This window comes from Salminus brasiliensis, chromosome 2 (genome assembly GCF_030463535.1).
Source record: "Salminus brasiliensis chromosome 2, fSalBra1.hap2, whole genome shotgun sequence".
In the NCBI taxonomy this organism is placed as follows: Eukaryota; Metazoa; Chordata; class Actinopteri; order Characiformes; family Bryconidae; genus Salminus; species Salminus brasiliensis.
Genome location: NC_132879.1, coordinates 52459787 through 52479593, shown reverse-complemented (window position 1 = coordinate 52479593; position 19807 = coordinate 52459787). Strand labels below are relative to the sequence as shown.

General features: G+C 42.9%; 1 protein-coding gene across 1 annotated transcript in view; it reads right to left on the bottom strand.

Annotated features, from left to right (window-relative positions):
- rap1b (RAP1B, member of RAS oncogene family) overlaps positions 1–19807 on the bottom strand; it is a 66188-nt gene that overhangs the window by 1130 nt on the left and 45251 nt on the right. The window contains exons 3-8 of the mRNA XM_072673134.1: positions 11324–11392; positions 8947–9003; positions 6110–6250; positions 4350–4493; positions 1255–1370; positions 1–737 (exon numbers count right to left, since the gene is read on the bottom strand). The exon at positions 1–737 is cut by the window's left edge and continues 1130 nt beyond it. Coding sequence (XP_072529235.1) covers positions 1284–1370; positions 4350–4493; positions 6110–6250; positions 8947–9003; positions 11324–11392 — 498 coding nt within the window. The 3' untranslated portion in view covers positions 1–737; positions 1255–1283. The remainder of the gene's footprint in view (positions 738–1254; positions 1371–4349; positions 4494–6109; positions 6251–8946; positions 9004–11323; positions 11393–19807) is intronic.

The window sequence follows — 19807 nt, the reverse complement described above, 5'->3', positions numbered from 1 at the left end:
ATAAAACTCATGTCAATAGTTCTTGCGATATACCATCTCGGCAGAGCGGAGAAAAAGAAAAGAAACAAAAATCTAGTAACTTTAAAAAAGAGGAAATGCAGCAGAGAAGGAAAATCAAGATGAAAATAAAAGCAAAAAAGAGAAGAAAAAAAAAAAGTTACAAAAGACAAAAACAAAGAGAAATGCACAGAAACCAAGGAGCGAAGTTAGCTGTATGAAATGGACTATATAGGCGCTCTTTGGACTTCCTCTCATCTCCGGCTAAAATAGTGGTGCTTATAAATATCGCATCATTGTAATTGCCATGGCAACGTGCACAGTCAGGTTCAACACCCGCTCCTTACATTTCCAACGGTGGCTGTCTCCGTTAGCAATAACACTGTGTGTAGGCGCTGTGTTTTAAAATTCTTTTAGCTCTTTATTCGTTTATCCATGTAATTACGTTTCTATTTCAGTTGCATACAGTTAGAATATATATTTATATATTTATAAGTAAAAATCTCTTTCTTGCGACACTGGAAAGTGATCATGGTTATCTATGTGCAAAAAACTAATATGATACTGTAGCTTTGAATCTGTTGGTTGGTTGGTCGGTCGGTTGGTTGGTTGATTTGCTTGGTCGGTTGCTTGGTTGGTTTTGTTAAAGGGGCATCACCACACAGGAAAGTCCATTCGATGTTAGGTTTTAGTAACGTCGGAATGCTGGCACTGCTGAGAGACACAGCAGTAAATCAGACCTAGAGAGGGAGAGAGAGAAAGAAAGAATGGAAAGAGAGAGAGAACAGGAAGACAAATTTAAGTGGGTTCTCTATAATCACATTTCTTATTATATAATCACACATATCTTATTAATTTTACCCTAATTTTACCCAATCTGGGGGTCCCATTACCTAATCCCCAATTCATGTGAAATTCCCCAATCACTAGCAATGCCCAAACGCTAGGAGGGTTCAGGCGATGAAAGAAGTGGAAGTAAAGGTTCTTTCCTAACCGAAGGGTATTTCACAACTCGCATCTCTATTAAAAAATAATTTCTATACAACTATTATAGTATCACTCAAAGAATCAACCTTTTAACTCCATAAAGAACTTATAACTTAGGAACACCTCAGCCAGGTTGCACTGCTTTGCATGTGTTTACTGATTAGTGATCCTTGTAGTGGAATAAAAGCCACAAAGCAAAAGAGGTTAAAGAGTGTATATATGACTGGAAAATGACCATAATGTACTGAGTATCTCTCCTGTGGTTCTCACCTGGCTCAGAGCGACAGAACAGCTGTGTATTAGAGCAGCTGGCAGTTGGACTTTTTGCGTGCCTTCCCAGGTACTGGAGTTTTCCTGTTGATTTGCCGAACCAGGTCATAGAAGATCTGCAAATGGCAGAGCATAAAATGTTACACAATGAACAGGGGGTGGGGTGAGGGACACGGGACTGAAAACACCACCAGGCCTAAAAGAGGAGGTGTACTTTAAAACATGGCTCTTTCAGCAAAACAGGCTTCTGAGCACTCCCTTACTCAGTGCCTCTGAAACCCGCACCATCAGATACGTTCACCATTAGGGTAAGTTAAATGTGCTCGGACAGGGCGAGTGGCACGACTCATTCCTGCAGATGACAGCAAGATGAGCCTTGAGGCAAGACACACACACACAAATCATCCAGCCACTGATGTGTCTGCTTCAAATCACATTTGTTCCGCTCCCTGTGGAGCTAACTGGGCTGCATGACAACTTCTCCAAATTCATTTGGAAAAGCTGCTCATGTGCCATACACTAAAAAGTTCAGAAGGGTTCAGATCAACCATAAAGCAATTAACATCATCAAATGTGTTTGTTGACAATCATAGTTAGATTTTAGCGCACTTTAGTGAGGAGTCTCTGACCACAGGATCTGGTCTGGGTCAGAGATTAGGTTCTCATTATATCAGCTGCATTAGTATAGCCAATCAGGTAGCAAGCACAGACAGACAAAAGACAGCTGTGGCCTGGTTTAATCCCCAGGACCAGCATACATGGCTGATGGGTCCTTAAGCAAAAAATTATATGATGCAGAGATGGATGCCCAGTGACTGTGCTCGTTTGTTAACAGGGGTTGAATTTCCAGTCATTGCACAGCAATGGAAGGGTAGACACACCTACATACATATGTATACCTGGGATACCAGATAGAAACACAATAGCATCCTAGAACCACCTGGAATACCAAAGCAACCACACAGCAACAAGCTACCAGCCTTGTTGTTAAAGTGATATGTAGGGGTAGTGCAGCATTAAGAACACAGTCTATGGGTGCGTCCCCATTGCGTAATTATAACCACTTGTTTTACTAACCGGTTTTAAATTACATAGTATGTAATGCAGATGAGTGTGCAATAGTGTCAGAAGAACTTGCAGTGATGTATGTTGGTACAGCAACACAATCACTTCCTGTTAGTACAAAACAGATCAAGACGGTACTAACCTTTAATATTAGTATTTAGTCTATGCCTTATAGTATTTGTGTGTAGTACTCAATAGGGACACAGCCCATGTCTATATTTTTTGAAGGCAACATCTGTATGAAAACAACATAGCTTTATTACAGAATTTCTATCAGGCTTGATCACCCCTGAAGCAAACATTGTAAAATATACTGAATGCTGGATACAGTGCACAGTGGTTCAATGCCATTACGCTGCCAATGCTGACCAGTGTCTCAATAATTTAACCTGCCTATTCTCTTACAAGCCCTATAATTCACCATTACTGCAAATAAAATATCTACCGGCTTCAGAAATGACTGCAACTGATGAGAACAGACCACCAGGGGGAAGCACTGAGAACTGTTTTCAATTGACTATAGAAGGTAGTGGTGTCCAATTCTGATCCTGGAGGGTCATCCACCCCCTTCTCAAACAACTCCAAAGTTAGTAAGAGCAGGGGAATTGTCAAACTGGACCAGAACTGGGCACCCATTTACCAGTTTGGTGCAAATTTCCAATCAGCACAGTAAGAATTACACATTCACTTCCCCCTCATAATTAAAGGCAGGCCTGGCACAAAGTCAAGGCTGTGACTGACAGTGATGCTTTCTTAAGACAGAGAGGCACTCAGGAGAGGATTTAGCTCATAGTGAAGTCTTCTCTAACTGACAGAGTTGCGTGCTGCCTGCTGTAGCTGTACTGAATGGGTGTGTGGATGTCGATTAGGGAAAGTGAGATGCAGACGCTGAGGATTTAATAATGATGCAGGGCTGCTGCTCTGACAGGAATATATCAACTCCACCGCAGAGATGCCAGACTTCACTCAAAAGATGATGACCTGAGATCATCTCCTTGTGCCCGATAATAAGACACTATGAAGTGCACAACTGACTCCAGGCCAGCGCTGGGACTTGATAGCATCTAGCATTGGAAATGAATGCTGCCAACGCAGTCTGACTGCTCAGACTGAAGCAGGGCTTCTTGCTGACTGAACACAAGACAGCACTGTGCCTTCGAGTCAGCAGCGGCCGAGCCGCACAGAGCTTCCTCTGTGTCCGTGCTCTGCAGCTGACTGCCTGACGTGGGACTATGTGACTAAGGCCACATCAAGCGATGGCACTGACTGACAATGACCACGTTTTCTGTTCTCAGCAGAAGCCTCAGCAGAAGGCTGTGCTGAGACACTCGTGAAAATTATGTTGTCTCGTCAAGGTACGTGTGAGCAATAGGGGGAAACGTATATCGTGATATATAAACCCACCCACCCACTTTACTTCCAAATGTTTGTGGACACCACCTCTGAATGGTGGATTTAGCCACTTCAATGTGGCACCTACATACACACAGCTTGTCTAGCTTGTATAGACTTGAACGGGCACCATGTCTAATGCCAGGTGTGGGCTAGAGGGATATAAAGCCCCTCAGCACAGCTGTAGAGCAGTGGAACCGTGTTCTCTGAAACGATGGATTGTGCTCTTTCCAATACTCTTGGGATGAGGTGCGGTGGTGATCATCCAACATCCTGACCTCACTAATGGTTTCAAGTGGAGACAGTTACTCCACCACAAGCAGGATAAGCTCCTTTTTAATACCCTTGATTTCAGTGCAAACAATGAATAAAGCAGGAGTCCCAATATTTTTGTCTATAAAGCATACATTATGGAATGTTTTAACCACACAAATTGCACCAGACATGGGAACCAAGTTTAATACAAAATAAATAAATAATTTGGTTAACACCGCCCTTTTGGCTTGGGATATAAAGAAATCACACTTTGGTGTTCACTTTTGGTTTTCACAGAAAACTACTGGTTTTAGCATTTCTAAACAGGCTCCTGTTTACACGTACATCACAATATCAGTGCATAAGAAATGCATAGGGCTCACCTCGTTTACATTAATCTTGGACTTTGCAGAGGACTCCAGGAAGGCGCAGCTGTTCCACTGGCGGGCCAGGTTCTGTCCCTGCTCCTTCCCCACCACTCTTTCATCCTCAAGATCACACTTATTCCCCACCAGGATCATCGGCACCTGTGCAGCAGCGAGGAACACAGGGAGGTTAGCCTCTTATAGCTCTTAAAAGCTTATGAGTTTATTGCTCATTATGATGGAGTTCTCCCAGCATTTTCTCCCAGCATCTAATCTGAAACATCTGTAGCATAGATGATACTTTCTTTGTGCTAATTGCCCTTTAATTTACAGTTCCTTTATAGTCTTGCAAATGTCATATGATGGATTCCTGGAGGTGCTGAAGCTATGCATCTTATCCACTTAGCTAGTACTTATAAAAGGACAAAAATCCTGACGGTTTACATGCATGTTTTATGGGGTACCACTTATAACAAACACCCCTACACTGGGGTTGGTCGGTCTGCAAGTCAGTCAAATGACCACATCTCGTGTGTGCAGTCATGTGGCCTAAAGCATTTGCATTCTTAGCCCTAGGACAATTTTTATAGAGCTTTTTTACATTCCGATTTGGACATATGTAATGCAGCATTTACACAATTTGTGGGGCAAAGTAAGTAGATGGGATGGTGATTATCCAACGCCATGACCTCACTACTGCTCCTGTTGCTGAATACAATCAAATTCGCACAGCAATGCTGTTCCAATATCTAGTAGAAAGCCTTCCCTGGACAGTACAGACAGTTAATCCAACAAAGGCAGGACAAAGTTTTTTTAATACCCTTGATTTCAGCATTTCAACAAAGAATTAACAGGTGTCCCAATATTTTTGTCCAAATAGTGTACTACGTTTTATTCATTTTTTTGACATTGGTAAGGATGTTCTCATCACATCTGCAAGTCATTTGCAGCACTTGCTGGGAAGCCTGGAGACTAAAGGAGAAAGTGAGCAGAAACCCTCCTCAAAACTGAATGAAGCTCTGAGCTGAAATGGGAGAGGAAGTATGAAACGCAGAGAGGAAATGCATGTACTTGGACTACACACACAGCCCCAAACCTCAGCTAAAACCCAGACCCCATTTATCCGTCAGCCACACAGAGAAGTAAAACCATGTGGCGGTCTCAGGGGCTGGTCGAGCAAAGAGCTTTCCTAATCCATCTGCAATGAGGAACACGACTGAAATAGTGCAGGTCAGAAGGGCTGTGACATTATCTTCCTTCTCGGAAACATTCTGTACAACGCCCCACACACACACACACACACACACACACACACACACACACACACACACACACACACACACACACACACACACACACACACACACACACACACACACACACACAGCATGCTCTTTGTATACATACAACAAAGTTGGATTTTAACCTGATGTGAATGAAACTCAATAAGGCTGAAACCCAAACCACCACCTACACTAATTATATGTACAAAAGAACTGGACCAACAGATAAATATGGACACAACAACAAGCTAAAGAAGTGACCCCCTCAAGATCACCAAGATGATGCGAGTGGGAGCTGAAGTGTGCTGGGAGAGGAGGGGAGGAGGGGTCCTCTTTATGGCCTTTTGGAGAAAAGACAAGTATTGAATTTATAAAACAATGCATGGAGATCAAAGCTACCTACAAAGGGAGCAGGGGACATGACAGAGGCCACTGATGGAAAAGAGGGCTTTATGAATGATGAATGGATGAACGGTGAGGGCGGGGAAGACTTACGTCGTCAGTGTCTTTAACTCGCAGGATCTGTTCTCTCAAGTCCTGCAGGTCGTTGAATGTGGACTGTGCCGTTATGGAGTATACTAGTGCGAAGCCCTGGCCGTTCTTCATGTACAGGTCCCTCATGGCTGTGAATTGTTCCTGTTAAGAAGTAAAGCAAACACAACATAATGAACTCCAGTGACCTCCAAGCACTAGAACAATATAGAAAACCACAGTTTTTTTAGGAATAGATAGAAGGAAAAAGTAGAGTTTATTTCTGGTCTTCTAGGATGTTCTTAAGCTCTCTTGATTGCTGTTAGAGATTGCATATATTGATAGGTATTGGGTGGACATCAGCAGAAAATGCTGGATTAGATACTGGAGGGGCCTGAAATAGCACACTCACACTCTAGATTTTAAAGGAAACTTGTGTTGAATTGCTTCCAGCCACTTCTCAAGATTTCTATATCAGCACGGATTGATGAAGTGCTATTGTGGCATTTTTAGCTGCTTTGCAGCTGCATGCGTCTGCTCAGATTGGAGCCACTTGTTGTAAAATAAATGAATGATGAGTTAACAGGCAGAAGGCCTCCTCATTAGGTCCAAGCTCTACTTCTCTTGGCACACTGGGCCACTGATCCAATGGCCTATTCCACTCAGGTTGAGTGGGAGGTGGTTGCTAAGGGCAACATGTTTGCAGGGGTATGAGGAAGCCACACAGGAGAAATAATTACTCCTCTGTCCACAGGATAGGAGTCCACCTGTGAGGGCCTTGTTATTTGTTGAGCAAGGACCCCCCCAAAAAAATACAAAATCCAAAAACCCCACACAAGAACATGTATGTGTGTGTGCTGCCGACACATGCAAACATCAAAGGGCTCTGTGGCCGCCAGTCTGAAATACTGCAGGAAGGATATGGCTGTGTGTCGTGTGTTAGCCTTTAGACTAGATGTGTCTTTAGGCTCAAACCATGTATTCCCCTCTACCTTCACATAACATTCGTTCGTTTATCCCAAAAATCATCAGAAGACCCAACTCCTAAAACCCTGTACATAGGTCCACACTTCAGTTCCTACAGATTATAATTACAGTTTCATAGGCCCTAAAATAAAACCTTGTGGGACTCCACAAAATACGCTTAATACTTACTAACGCATACTTACAAAAGACTACTATGAGAGATACGGGCAGATTTGTTTTCACTTGGTCATGAACATGAAAGGGAGTAAATCATGAGTAATCATGCTGTCAGAGGCTTTGTCAGCCATCTTGGCTCTTCCGTGTCTGACTGTGGTGCCATCCTGGAGCAGAAAGCCCAAGGACAACATTCACCATCTGTCACCAGGGCTCTGGGGCTATAAAACAGGGGAATAGGAAACTGCAAACATGCCTTGCTCTCCTCGGGGGAGAGGCCCGCTCTATGTCCTTTTGCACCTGAGAGCGGAAACGAGGGCTCCTCTGTTGTATTAGGAACTGAAATACACTCACAGCCTTGGAGGGATTGGGGCACTTTTGCAGCTTGGGCTACTCAACGGAACGCAAACAAAATGTGTGAAGCAGAGCATTATAGTGGATAAACCTCTCAATCATCCCAGAAAACCTAAGGCAAGGAAAAATCTTGGTGTAATCAAATTAAGTTACACTAAACTTGAGTTTAGTATTGCAGCAAATACGGTTTATTTGGGATTTAATTTTAGTTTTGAAAACTAAATAAAAACTATTAAAATGCATCTTCTTGATAAACCTGCAAAGCTGTCAGCCTGCATGATTACAGATATTTTCAATTTCTCTCTCTCTGCTCTCCATTATAAAACTGATGGACACGCCCATTTATATGAATTTTAATATGCATGTTTATTACTCATTTTTTTTTTACCTTAAGACTTCTTATTTCATAACTACAATAAATAATATGGCAACTTGCTATGGAAACTTACACACAGATCAGCCATCACATTCAATCCCATATGCCTAATATTCTGTAGCCCCCCCCCTGTGCCACCAAAACAGCTTTGACTCTTAAAGGGTCCAGTGGTCTCTGGCACCAAGACATTACCAGTCCTGCAAGTTGCCAAATGGGGCCTCTGAGAATTGCATCACTGAATCTTTGGGCACCTATGACCCTGCTGCTGGTTCACTGCTGGTTGTCCTTTTCTTGGGGACCTTCCGGGATGTACTAATCACTGCATGCAGGGAGCCTGTCAAAGTGGCTCAGATTCTTATGCTTGCCCATTGGTACAGCCCACCCCTTGACAGGTGCCACCGTAACCAGATAATCAATGGTTTAATGTAATGGCTGACTGGTTTATATGAGTTATGTAGTAGAGTGTGAAAAATTGGCGTGTTATTTTACATTCATGTCTGCACTCATGGTTCAAAAGATGGACTCTCAAGGATTTTGATAGATCTGAACCTCACTTTTTCATGAATAGTAGATGTTCAATTGACTCAGTTATGAATGAATTCTGGTCTTCTGGGCTAGGGCAGATAGCTCCAGTAAAGGAACATAATTCAAAAGGAAAGCATGTGTAGCCTTAAGCCGATAATTGTAAGGTATTTTAAATTCTATCTGCCTACTGTCATACAGTTACACCCAATTACTCATTCTATAACACTATATAATACATCTGATAAATGCCCTTAAAGCAATGCCTTTTGTCAATTAAATCATATTTAATTTAGCCTTCTCTAAAAGGTCCAAAAACCGTCCTTAAAATAATCAGTAAATTACTCAAAAGGTTACCTACGAAACAGAACACGATGACCGTAGAATTAATACTCGTTATTGTAGCCGCAGTATGTAGCATTTAACGTGTGTGAAGCAACAAATTAGGGTTCGGGCGTGAGACTCTTACCGTCCCCGCAGTGTCCAGGATCTCCAGCATACACTGCTGGCCATCCACCTCCACTTGCTGCAGAATGCAAAAGAGAAGAAAACAAGCAAATAAATAATTAAATAAATCATTCAGACAAACAATTGAAATGAAACACAGAAATTACAAGATGCTTTCTCTTCTCCATGACTGCCTCTAATGATGCTGCCCATGGAGCATTGCAGAACTGCCAGCTAACTCCCCGCTGGCTCGGAATTGACACATCAACAAGCTGGCTACGCTAACTGCTAATTTAAAGAAAGCCTGCGGGGGGCCACTAGCTGTCTCGCACCACTACGTTCAGTTTGACCCATACTGTGAGAGCTGGACCCTGAATGGGATGACGCAGGCGCATGAGAGGGAGCTGAACGGGCTTCTGGGGATTAGATACCATGTCTCCAGCACACAAAAGTACTGTCAATAACACAAAAGGAGTTCATAATACCACTTCACCACTAGGTGGCACCATTTTAACTGAAGGCTAAAGGTCAGCTATCTTGACAGATTACAAACCTTTTTGCAGAGTCACTCCTCTGAAATACGAGTGAGCAATCTTTACTATAACCCTCCTGAAATACCACCTGGCTTTGGAGTGGGGGTTTCCACAGCCTCTTTTCTTGGAAGAATGACAATACTACACTGGCCTGCGTCCAGCGCTGTGAGGCGCTCTCAGTCAACACCGGTAAACCTCGCCCACAGGAAGTGCCCCTGGGGCGTCAGTGTGAAGCGCAGAGAGGAAGAGGGGTGGTGACCCACATGGGACTTCCTGTTACAGTCTGACAGGAGCTTCATTTTAAGTCGCAGTTGTCTCAGGGCCATTAATAAACAGGAACGGCAGCGGACTTGACGGGCTGCAGATTTATGCATGCCCACGGTCTTTCGCTCCATTACTGACCTGTCTCATTACCCACCCACTCAGGTAAATCACTGCATCAGCTGAGAGAACAGTCCATCGAACTGCAGTTCAGCACCTGTACAAGCATAATGCTTGATGAGACAGAGGCCAGCTGGGCTTACGCCGTGCAGAGTCACAGTAAAATACTTGTGAAGTGAACCCTGTGTACATAGTTTTAAAAAGGGATCATTTGCATGGTTAAATGGCCTTTCTTTATGATAGCGAACCTGTTGAACACCGTTCAAAAACCAACCAGAGCAAAAACCACATGCTCTGATGTTCTTCATGTGACTGAATCAACAAAATCAGTCGATAGTCGATAGAGGTTTTATTTTAAAAGATGCAAAACCCTAATGAAAAAATGACTAATAACATTATATGTGCATCATATGGGCAGTGGTGGCTCAGCGGTTACAGCACCGGGCTATTGATAACATAGCTATTATCTTGATATTGATAACAGGTTGTGGGTTCGATACCAGGGCTCGGCAAGCTGCCACTGTTGGGCCCTTGAGCAAGGCCCTTTACCCTTTCTGCTCCCCGGGCGCTGGAGTTGGCTGCCCACCGCTCTGGGTGTGTGTGTACTCACTTCCCCTAGTTCACTAGTGTGTGTGTGTGTGTGTGTGTGTGTGTGTGCTCATGACCACAGATGGGTTAAAAGCAGAGGACACATTTCACTGTACATAGTACAGTGACAAATGCGTGCAGCTTTACCTTTTTTACCTTTATATTTATATATTATTAACCGTTATGAATCATTTTGGTAGCTAGCTATGTTGGCATAAAGCTAGCTGGTTTAGCTTGCCACTATTTGTTATTTTTAAGTCATCTCTACTTTATTTCCTTTTCCATATGTTCCCCTTCTATATCTCAGCTTTTTATAACACTTTATTTAAAGGCTTAATTTGGAAGTGTGTTATTGTAGCATTAGCCAGTAAGCTGGCTAGCTTTCTCCTTCATGTCCATCCAGATTGCACGAGCAGAGTATATCCAGGAAAATATAGGAAAATATATATACTGTGTTAAAAGCTAATGTGAGTCTTATAGGAGTTTGGTAGTCAGCCTCACAATACGACTCAACACCCTAAACAGCATAAACACACAGCACAAAGAACAATAGCGCTAGCTAACGTAGCTAGTCTGTAGGCACAAAGCCTCAATCAACAAAATGTTTCTGATGTAAACAGACATGTCTACTAATCGATGATCACATGATTTATTGTATTGTCTTTTTTTTGTTCTCAGTGTGGTCAACAACAAGGATTCACTGTTGCAGCAGTAGTTCTACTGTATATTGCTAGTTTCAAGTCGCCTGGTCGGAGTGTAGAGCTCAGGAGGGGTCCGCGGCCCTGTGTACAGGGTTGGAGAGTTTAACAATGTAATAACGGCCTGATATTTGAACGGGTCACTGTGTGTTTTCATCACTGAACTCTCACCGAAGACACCTAAGAAGAAAGTGCTCACCTTTCTGTAAGAGTCTTCTATTGTAGGGTCATACTTCTCCACGAAGATCCCTTGAACAAACTGAACGGTCTGGAGACAAAAAGCAGAGGGGGAGAAAACGTCAAATTAATGTTAAATGGTAGAGTATGAACTTACTCACTGATGCAGATGTAAATAATCAGGGTAAATGTACACAAAAGCCATGCCGTGGTCTGCGCTACTGTTTGGACCTCTTGGCTCGGTACGAAGGCGGTACAGCATAAGACTAAGCCAGGTTTCTTTTCATTTCATTTAAACAGACAGTTGTGGAAGTTGTCCAATTCACCATGACTTCAGGAGTTGAAGTAAGAGGTTAAGTATAGCAATAATAACACTGCAATACTCCTACACCACTACAGTTCCCACAATACCATGCAAATCCTAATGTTTACAAGGTTTTTCTGGGTGGCATTGTGAAACCGTACTTTACCGTGTACCGTTTGTTCTAGCGCAACTGCATGCACCGAAATCGTAACCCCTGTACTGTGGCTGTTTGTACATGTGAGCAGTTTTTGGATGAATTCATAAAAACCAACATATGATATAATTCTCCCCATTACTCCTTAGTAAGTGTTTTTAAAAAGGCCATGCACTTTTAAATACACATATGGCCCAAGCCTCCAGTCTTTGATCCAGTATGGAATAGGCCCAGTTTGTACAAGAGCTCTGAAATGATCTCAGCATGAGGCGGGACAGAGCTCGGAACCATTTTCACAAAGCTGCTAAAGCACTGCAAAAGGCTTAATTATGACTTCCAAGTGGATCCTGCTTGCAGAGCAAACTGGTGTATAAAAGCGACAGTCAGTGGCCAAGAACATACCAGAGCGCTCGTTTTGTTGGACGCTGAAGTTCCCAAGCAATTAAGTGGTGCTCTGATCGCAAACGTTTCTGTGGTGACAAGGGGCTTAAAAAGCAAGGGGAAAAAAAGCCTCACTATCAGCTGGGAACAAGTTCTTTAAATATAAACTGGAAACGCACCCAACGTCCAACAGTAACCCTGACACGCTTCTGAAGGAGTTACAGATCTACAGCTGCGGAACGAAATCCAGACCACCACCCAATTAGTGAGGAGTGTGTGTCACATGCATGAAGCAGATGTGCAAACGAACAGCACGCAATGCAGAAACGCTCTCTGTATTCTGTATTGTGTGCTGATTTAGAGAAATGCAATTGTAAAAGGGAATTTAGCTGGTGATAATTAAGAGGCAGTCACACGTAAACCCTTGGATTCCGATATTTCAGTGTTTCCATAGAAACTTAAAAGATTGAAGAAATAAATTGGACAAGAGACCCTTGATCACCCTCTCCAATTCTCACAATGGTCCCAGAAAGAGTTGGGCAGAGCAATATTAATCACTGCCCCCACATATAAGCGCAGACGCCCACACTCACTCCAAGCTTTACGCTCCAAACTAGACAACGTAATTAAGATGCTAAGTATTAGTGGGAGTTAGAAAATGCATTAAGATATGAAAGCGAGAGAGCGAGAGAGCGAGAGAGCAAGAGCGTGAGAGCATGTAAGAGAGAAATCGCCTTAAGTCTTGGGTTCACTATAGGACTTTTAAAGTCGTAGCAGATTCTATAAAGACTGGGTCTCTCGCACTTCCCCACTGAATTTTGCTGATGCACCCTATTTACACAGTTGACCCAAAACAAAAGAAACATGAAAACCGCCTTTAGGTGAGGTTGTGAGGTCGGGACAAAGTAACCGAGTCAGCATGGTCTGTACAGACTGCAGAGGGAGTTGCACAACACTTATAGTCTCTTGTTCAAACCAATTTCTGCTCCACCTTAAATGGTGATGCAGTTTGTAGCTGCTAGCGCCAGAGTATAGCTGCTGCATCATTTAAGGTGGAAAGTAACAAGAACTGCCTGAAAACTGCACTTTTTGTGCAGACGGGACCCGTTAAGATTGAGTTGCTGACCAGCATATACTACTAACCTATGCTTGAAAAAAAAACCAAAAGTAAAAATCAAGCGTCTGATATACGCCGACTGGTCTGAAACGCAATCAGGAGGCTGAAAATCAGAATGCGAGAGCAAGACCAGTCAGAATGGTTGCAGAAGTGAAACTGTATTCTCCATAAATGTTCCTTAACGTCACTCCCGTAGTCTCTCACTCTCAAACTGAAATCATGACTCAGACTAAGGTCCCTAAAGCCCCAAAAATAATTTTTCTCCAACTGTGATTAGGCATGCTGAGGTTCTATCGTCAGGGAGTCTACGCCTGTTGTACTCAGTGCCACAGTAAATCCTACCAGGCCCTCTGGCAGAGCCCACTCAAGCAAGGGTCATTCCTGTAATATCCAGAGAGCCAAGCAGCTCAAAGTTCTGGTGCTTTTCCATCTGGCGGTGCGATATGGTGCAGTACGGATAGTAATCCGAATCCAGAACCTAGTCAGGTACCCACGTCCATTATCCACTGCAAAGCACTACCTCTGAAAGCCGGCCCTCTCTCTGCTGAGTGCGTCCGTGTGCAGCGCTATTGTCTTCTTAACCACTAACCATACAACATCCATCACCACTCACGTCTTACATGGCTACTCATTTCTATTTTCCATTCTAACCGACTACCAAAGAAAGTGGAGCAGAACACTGGAGCAGGGACAGAGAACGGCTGCAGCTCAGAATGAACCAAAATGAGCTACATTTGTTTTGTAATCCCTGTAGCCCAATTAGAGCCCCTCTGTTACACTCAGCACTACTCTCACGTCACACAGAAACAAGAACCGTACTAAACATCCTGTGATAACTATAATTTAAGTAATCAGTGGTCTACACTGTTTCTAGCTCCACATAATATAGACAGACAGACAGACACACACTACTGTCACCCCTACTAATGAATACATTGCACCCACTGCTGACACACATGTGCAAATGCCAGTAAAATAGGACTCTCCGAAACAGATACGCATAAACCTACTGGCATTATGACGAATTCCAGGCATAGGCTAGAGGGGTATAAAGCCCCCCAGCATTGAGCTGTGTTTTACTGGAATGATTGATGGTGCTCCACCCAATCCTTTCAGGATGAGTTGGGAGTGAGGTGGGGAGGTGGTCCTAAAAATGGGACAGGAGGTGTAAAACAATATACACTGCCAGTCAATTGACAAAAGCCCTCTACATCTATCTAATACTTAACAAACCTTGCAGTCTAAAGAACAGAGCTGAGCCACAGTGCATCTATTAGGGTGGGGCTCTGTGTGTGTGTGTGTGCGTGTGTGTGCTTGTACAAGGCATGTCAATGGTAGTGAGTTGCTGCAGTGAATCAATGTGTGTTGATGCAGAAAGATCTTTGATGGACGGCTAAAAGGGACTAAGAGATGGACCATGAATTGTCGGTCTGTGTGTAAGGGGGGGCAGGTTTTGCCATGTGCTCTGCGCAACATACACTCATTCAAAGTGTCCTGCTCTGTGGTCTTACAGTGTGTTGAGAGACACCGGAATGTGCCATCAGACAGGGACTCTAAATCCGGCTCTGCACATTACTGTACTGTAGCTCTACTTCACTTAATAATGGCATTTATACTATATGGACAAAAGTATTAGAACACCTCTTTTACTGGTTGTTCTTAAATTATAGGTATTTGGGAGTTCTTAAATCAAGGGAGAATTTGGAGCATTGCTATTGAACATCTATGTTAGCAATGGGTGCAAAGTAACTGAAGGCATTTATTAAAAGGGGTGTCCACAAACAATTCATCACATTAACGATAACAGGCCGACATTTTGCTCCTCCCTGCCTCCACAGGTTGTGAAAAGGCACCACAAGCCCAAAAGACAGCCATAGCTTCACTGCAGATCATCAGATCAGCACAGGGTACATTAAAGCATGGTACAACCCGTTATACAGCAGCGCTCTTAATGGGCATTTAGTAGGTTCTGGAGCAGAATTTGGGTCAGATGGGAGTAACACACTGAGAAAGCACTCCAGAACCCCCCTTTTTTCCAGTTCACCACAAAAGAGCAACATTCTCTCATCACCGCAGCCGAATGATCTGGAAGTGGATTACCGCGACTGTTTTTCCACACACACATACAAACAGAGCCCTCAAACCTCTCTTTTATTCAAGACTCATGCTTCGTGATGGAGTGGCCTAATATTTCAACCAGCCACACTGTGTGCGTGTAATAAGTTTCTTTAGTACTTAGTAGAGCCCCTTTTTGCTGTTATGACGTGATGCATAGCCAGACACCAGTTTCTGGCAGCATTTCTGAAGAATCTCAGCTCATTCCTAATGGGAAGTGGCCTCATTCAACAATATTCTTGGGTTTGCTTCAAATCCCACCAAAGATTTCCTTCCAGGATGACTTCTGCAACCAAGCGTTGGTGAGGTCTGCCTGGGATCACTGTCCTGTTAGAAGGTCCAACGACAACCAAGATTCAGTTTCCTGATGATTTCTCCTAGGATTTCCCGGTACTTCACAGAATCTTTCATAGCTTCACAGAGCCAGAGGAAGCAGAACAGCATCACCATGCTTCAATCTTCCTCCTCCGCATATAGAGCTGATCCACAGGCCTGGAAAGTTCCAGTTTTGTTTCAACGCTGCACAGAACAGAATACTAGAACTTCCGTAGAGCGACGAAACAACACTTTTTAGGCATGTTTGGATTAGAAAGTTTATGTATGTATTTATTTTGGTTTGGCCGTCTTTGTGAAGAAGTGTGAATGGATTTCATAGCAGGGGGTTCTCACTATGCTTCAATCTTCCTTTAACCCTCATTTGTGCCCTAGCAGCTCAACACACAATGGACACATTTCAATCATTGTCAATCAATGTTGTACACTCTTAGCAAGGGTTCTTTAAATATATTGTACTGCAAAATGGTTTTCACATTTGCTTCTTAAAAGACTTTTATAAAACTATAAAGGTTTGGGGAGAAAAAAAAAGGTTCTGTGAAGAAACCCTTCGCCAGGTAAAGAAAGGAAGGTTAGCATGGCTTTGTGGCTCCAGGCCTTCAATCCAGAAATACAACAAAAATGGTAATCTGATTATAGTTATTCTAAAATATCCAAGTTTTCCTCACAAAAACTGGAAGTAATTTGGCAGGAGTTAGTGCTCAATGTATTACAATTGCTGCAGTAATAGAAATCATCACGTATATCAACTCCCCTAATGTGTCACAGACAACCCCAGACAGACAGACCTCTAAGCCCTTTTATTCAAGCATTATGCTTCAACAAAGAAGTAGCCTAATATATCAATGAGCTACACTCTGACACACACACACACACACACACACACACACACACACACACACACACACACACACACACACACACACACACACATTCCAGTCAGTGCAGCATGTTAATCTTCAAAGGAAAACCCAGCAATTAAAACAAATCAGTTTAATCTCCTGCAGTCTAGAACCCCTTCTGTCTTTGACAGCACCTACTTAATTTACGACTGCGGCTCAATGAAACAGAGCCTGGCTTCTTTACCTTTCTGCAAGATGGAATGACAATTTTTTTTTGTTGTAATTGAAACATAATTGCCCCCACCCCCTGAGTTTGATAGGCTCTGTGTGCAGTATGTGTGTGTGTGTGTAGCTGTTGAGGAGAGGGAATTTAACATGACACTGACATCATTCTCAGAGCATTATTCAGCCCTCTACAGGAAATACTTCAGTTCACACTTCATCCACAAACCAAACTCCTCTGGAGGAAGTCCACTGAAAGAGGGAGTGGAGCTCATTAGAACGAACAAGCACACACACACGACCGACTCCTGACCATATACACACTAACACATCGCTCACACTCTTTTCTGTACTGAGATTTTTCAGAGGTGAAAGAAAATACTGATGTAAGAAAGTTTTCATAGATCAAAATTTCATAGATTCTCAAAAATACAGTACTGATTTTTAATTAACAGTCTACACGTAAGGATTGGTGGCAGACGGGTTCATTTTGTGCTGCGTTTAAACCCTGATCGCTTCAGATCCCACTGTTCTGATTGGATAAAAAGCCACATTTTTATACAGATGGTTTTTATACTGAGTTTTCCCAAATTTACCCTCCCCTCTGACCTAAAAAAATAATGATAAAATAGCAATATATTAACCTGCTTACTATATCACAATATACTGGATTATGACCCCTGATTCATGATGTGCATATCACTAGGTTCTTGCCAATACACAGCCCTAAAATGTAAAGGGGGGGGGCAGCTTCCCCTCATATTATGATGTGAATTAGAGTTCAGCTTTATGGTCAGCTGCAGCTAAACTAGAGTTCGAAATGATGCAGGAACCTCTTAAGGTGCTTTGAGGAACCTTCAAAGAACCCTCGTCTTCTAAAAACCTTTTCTTGAAGGTTCCTCCACAGTCTGAAACCGAAGAACCTCCAAAACTTTTCTCAAGGATTGTATACTTATACTAAAGCAACAAAGGGAACCCTTAGCTTAGCTGCCCAATTTCCAATCCCACCTGTCGTTCAGGTCATTCTCGGTTCTTGGTGGTTCTCTTCCATGAAGTTTTCATCATGTTTTACATTAACGGTTTATGATGTATGCTCCCACCTTTAACTGCACACCCTCAACCTGCTCCCACCCTCTGCCCCCACTGAAAACACCATGGGCACACAGATGAGTCAATGTTTGCGGATGCCTCAGTTGCTCAGGCTGCCTGCGCTGCTGTAGTCGGGGAAACATGTTGAGTATGAGCACACACAGACAGCCAGCACGGCCCCAGGCCCTGTTGATCTCTCCCCGACCAATCCAGGGTCATCACTCACTGAGACCACGGCCCTCTCCTACTGACCACCATATGGCTGCTATGGTCAGTGGGGTGAGGAGCAGAAGAGAGGTGAATAATTGCCAAAGCACTACAGCTACCAGCACATTATTAACTAGTCAATCAATGCTAATTAAATTTGATTAAAAGCTTAATTCTCTGACTAAAGGTTCAACGTGTTCTCCGTTACTCTAGTTACTTACAGCGGCCATTACAAATGTTACTAAGGGTGCATCCCAAATGCATACTTACTAGTAATACTAAGTAGGTTTTTAATATGAAGTGTGTAGACTAGATAAAAGTGCCGTAGCTGAGTACACTCAAATTGTCACTATGAAGCCTTATAACTGGCCAGTTTTTGAGTGTGGTTTAGATTGACACTACTGTCCCACAATGCAATGCAAAACAGAAAGTGAGAAGCTACTCATGTCTGAGGAAAAAACTGAAAAAAGTAGTGGACAACGATGGATCCAAGTACAGTGCCAATGGATGAGAGCAACCACACGTCACTTCCCTGTCGACCGAACTACCATGCCCCCCCTTCAAACCCAATCGCATTGCTGTTGCCAAATTAGAATAGAACAAATAATAGGGTCACCATGCCTAAAACAAGTGGCTGCAAGGCATTTTGCTCGTCCAACAACAAAACAATCCCCAGTTCACGATTTTCTTTACTTTCCCAAAGCGTGAAGGACAGCAAAAGGTGAGATCTATGGCCATCTACAGAAAGGAGGAAAATGGTACACTGTGGGACCCAGCCAGTTAATGTACATGACATCTGTGGAGACACCTAATCACAGGTCAGTTAATGATGCTAAAGTCAACAGTTATAATGTTAAAAGGCAGAGAACTGAATGCTGATGAACCTTGTGAAAAGCCAAGGAAACACTAGATTAACAGCAGCCTGTAACAAAAGGTTTAAAGCAGCCAGCTGGATTTTCCCCGATTTGTTGAAACGCAGATACCAAAACAGCGTCGCCGGTCGATTTTCTGAAGTGATTTTAATGTCATGATTATGGTCATAATAAGCCAAATTTAAAATGGGTCTAAATGCTGCATTAAGGTCATGATAATACAACTATAGGGAATCGAATCGTCTTTGATTAAATTAATCAATAAATGTAAATGTTCAAGACAACATACTGGGTAGGGTCATTCATCAACTTTGACAGCAACATACTAAAAAGGCACTCAGTCCCTAACGTTAACGCCTATTTTCTGTATATAACGGCTCTGGGCGCTGACTGGCAATAACATGATAATTGTGTGAATGGCTGCCCTTCGGTTTCGGACTCCTAATAGCTGTAAATCGTCAGGGAATGCTTATTGTACAGACCTAAAGTCAAACCACAGCCACTGTCTTCAGCCAATAAATAGGCAGGGGCATTTCGCAAGGGCAAAGTACCTGGATGTCTTGCCCTCATCCATGGCGGCAGGATAACAACGCATGTTGGCATAGCAATGCTGCATCACTTCCTGTTTTGTACCGTGTGTACTAACCTAACCACGTACCTGCTTACCGGTTTTCACTTTTTGACACAGTTTGAGCCTGGCAGTTGTTTTTTTACATTGCGTCTAAATTAACATGATGAACGGACCAATAGAAATGCTTTAAATGGCTTACACTTACATTTAAGGCATTTAGCAAACACTCTTCTCCAGAGAGACTTACAAAAGTGCTTTTTTTAACAAGTTTTTACCGAATAGGATCCAAAATCTACTTC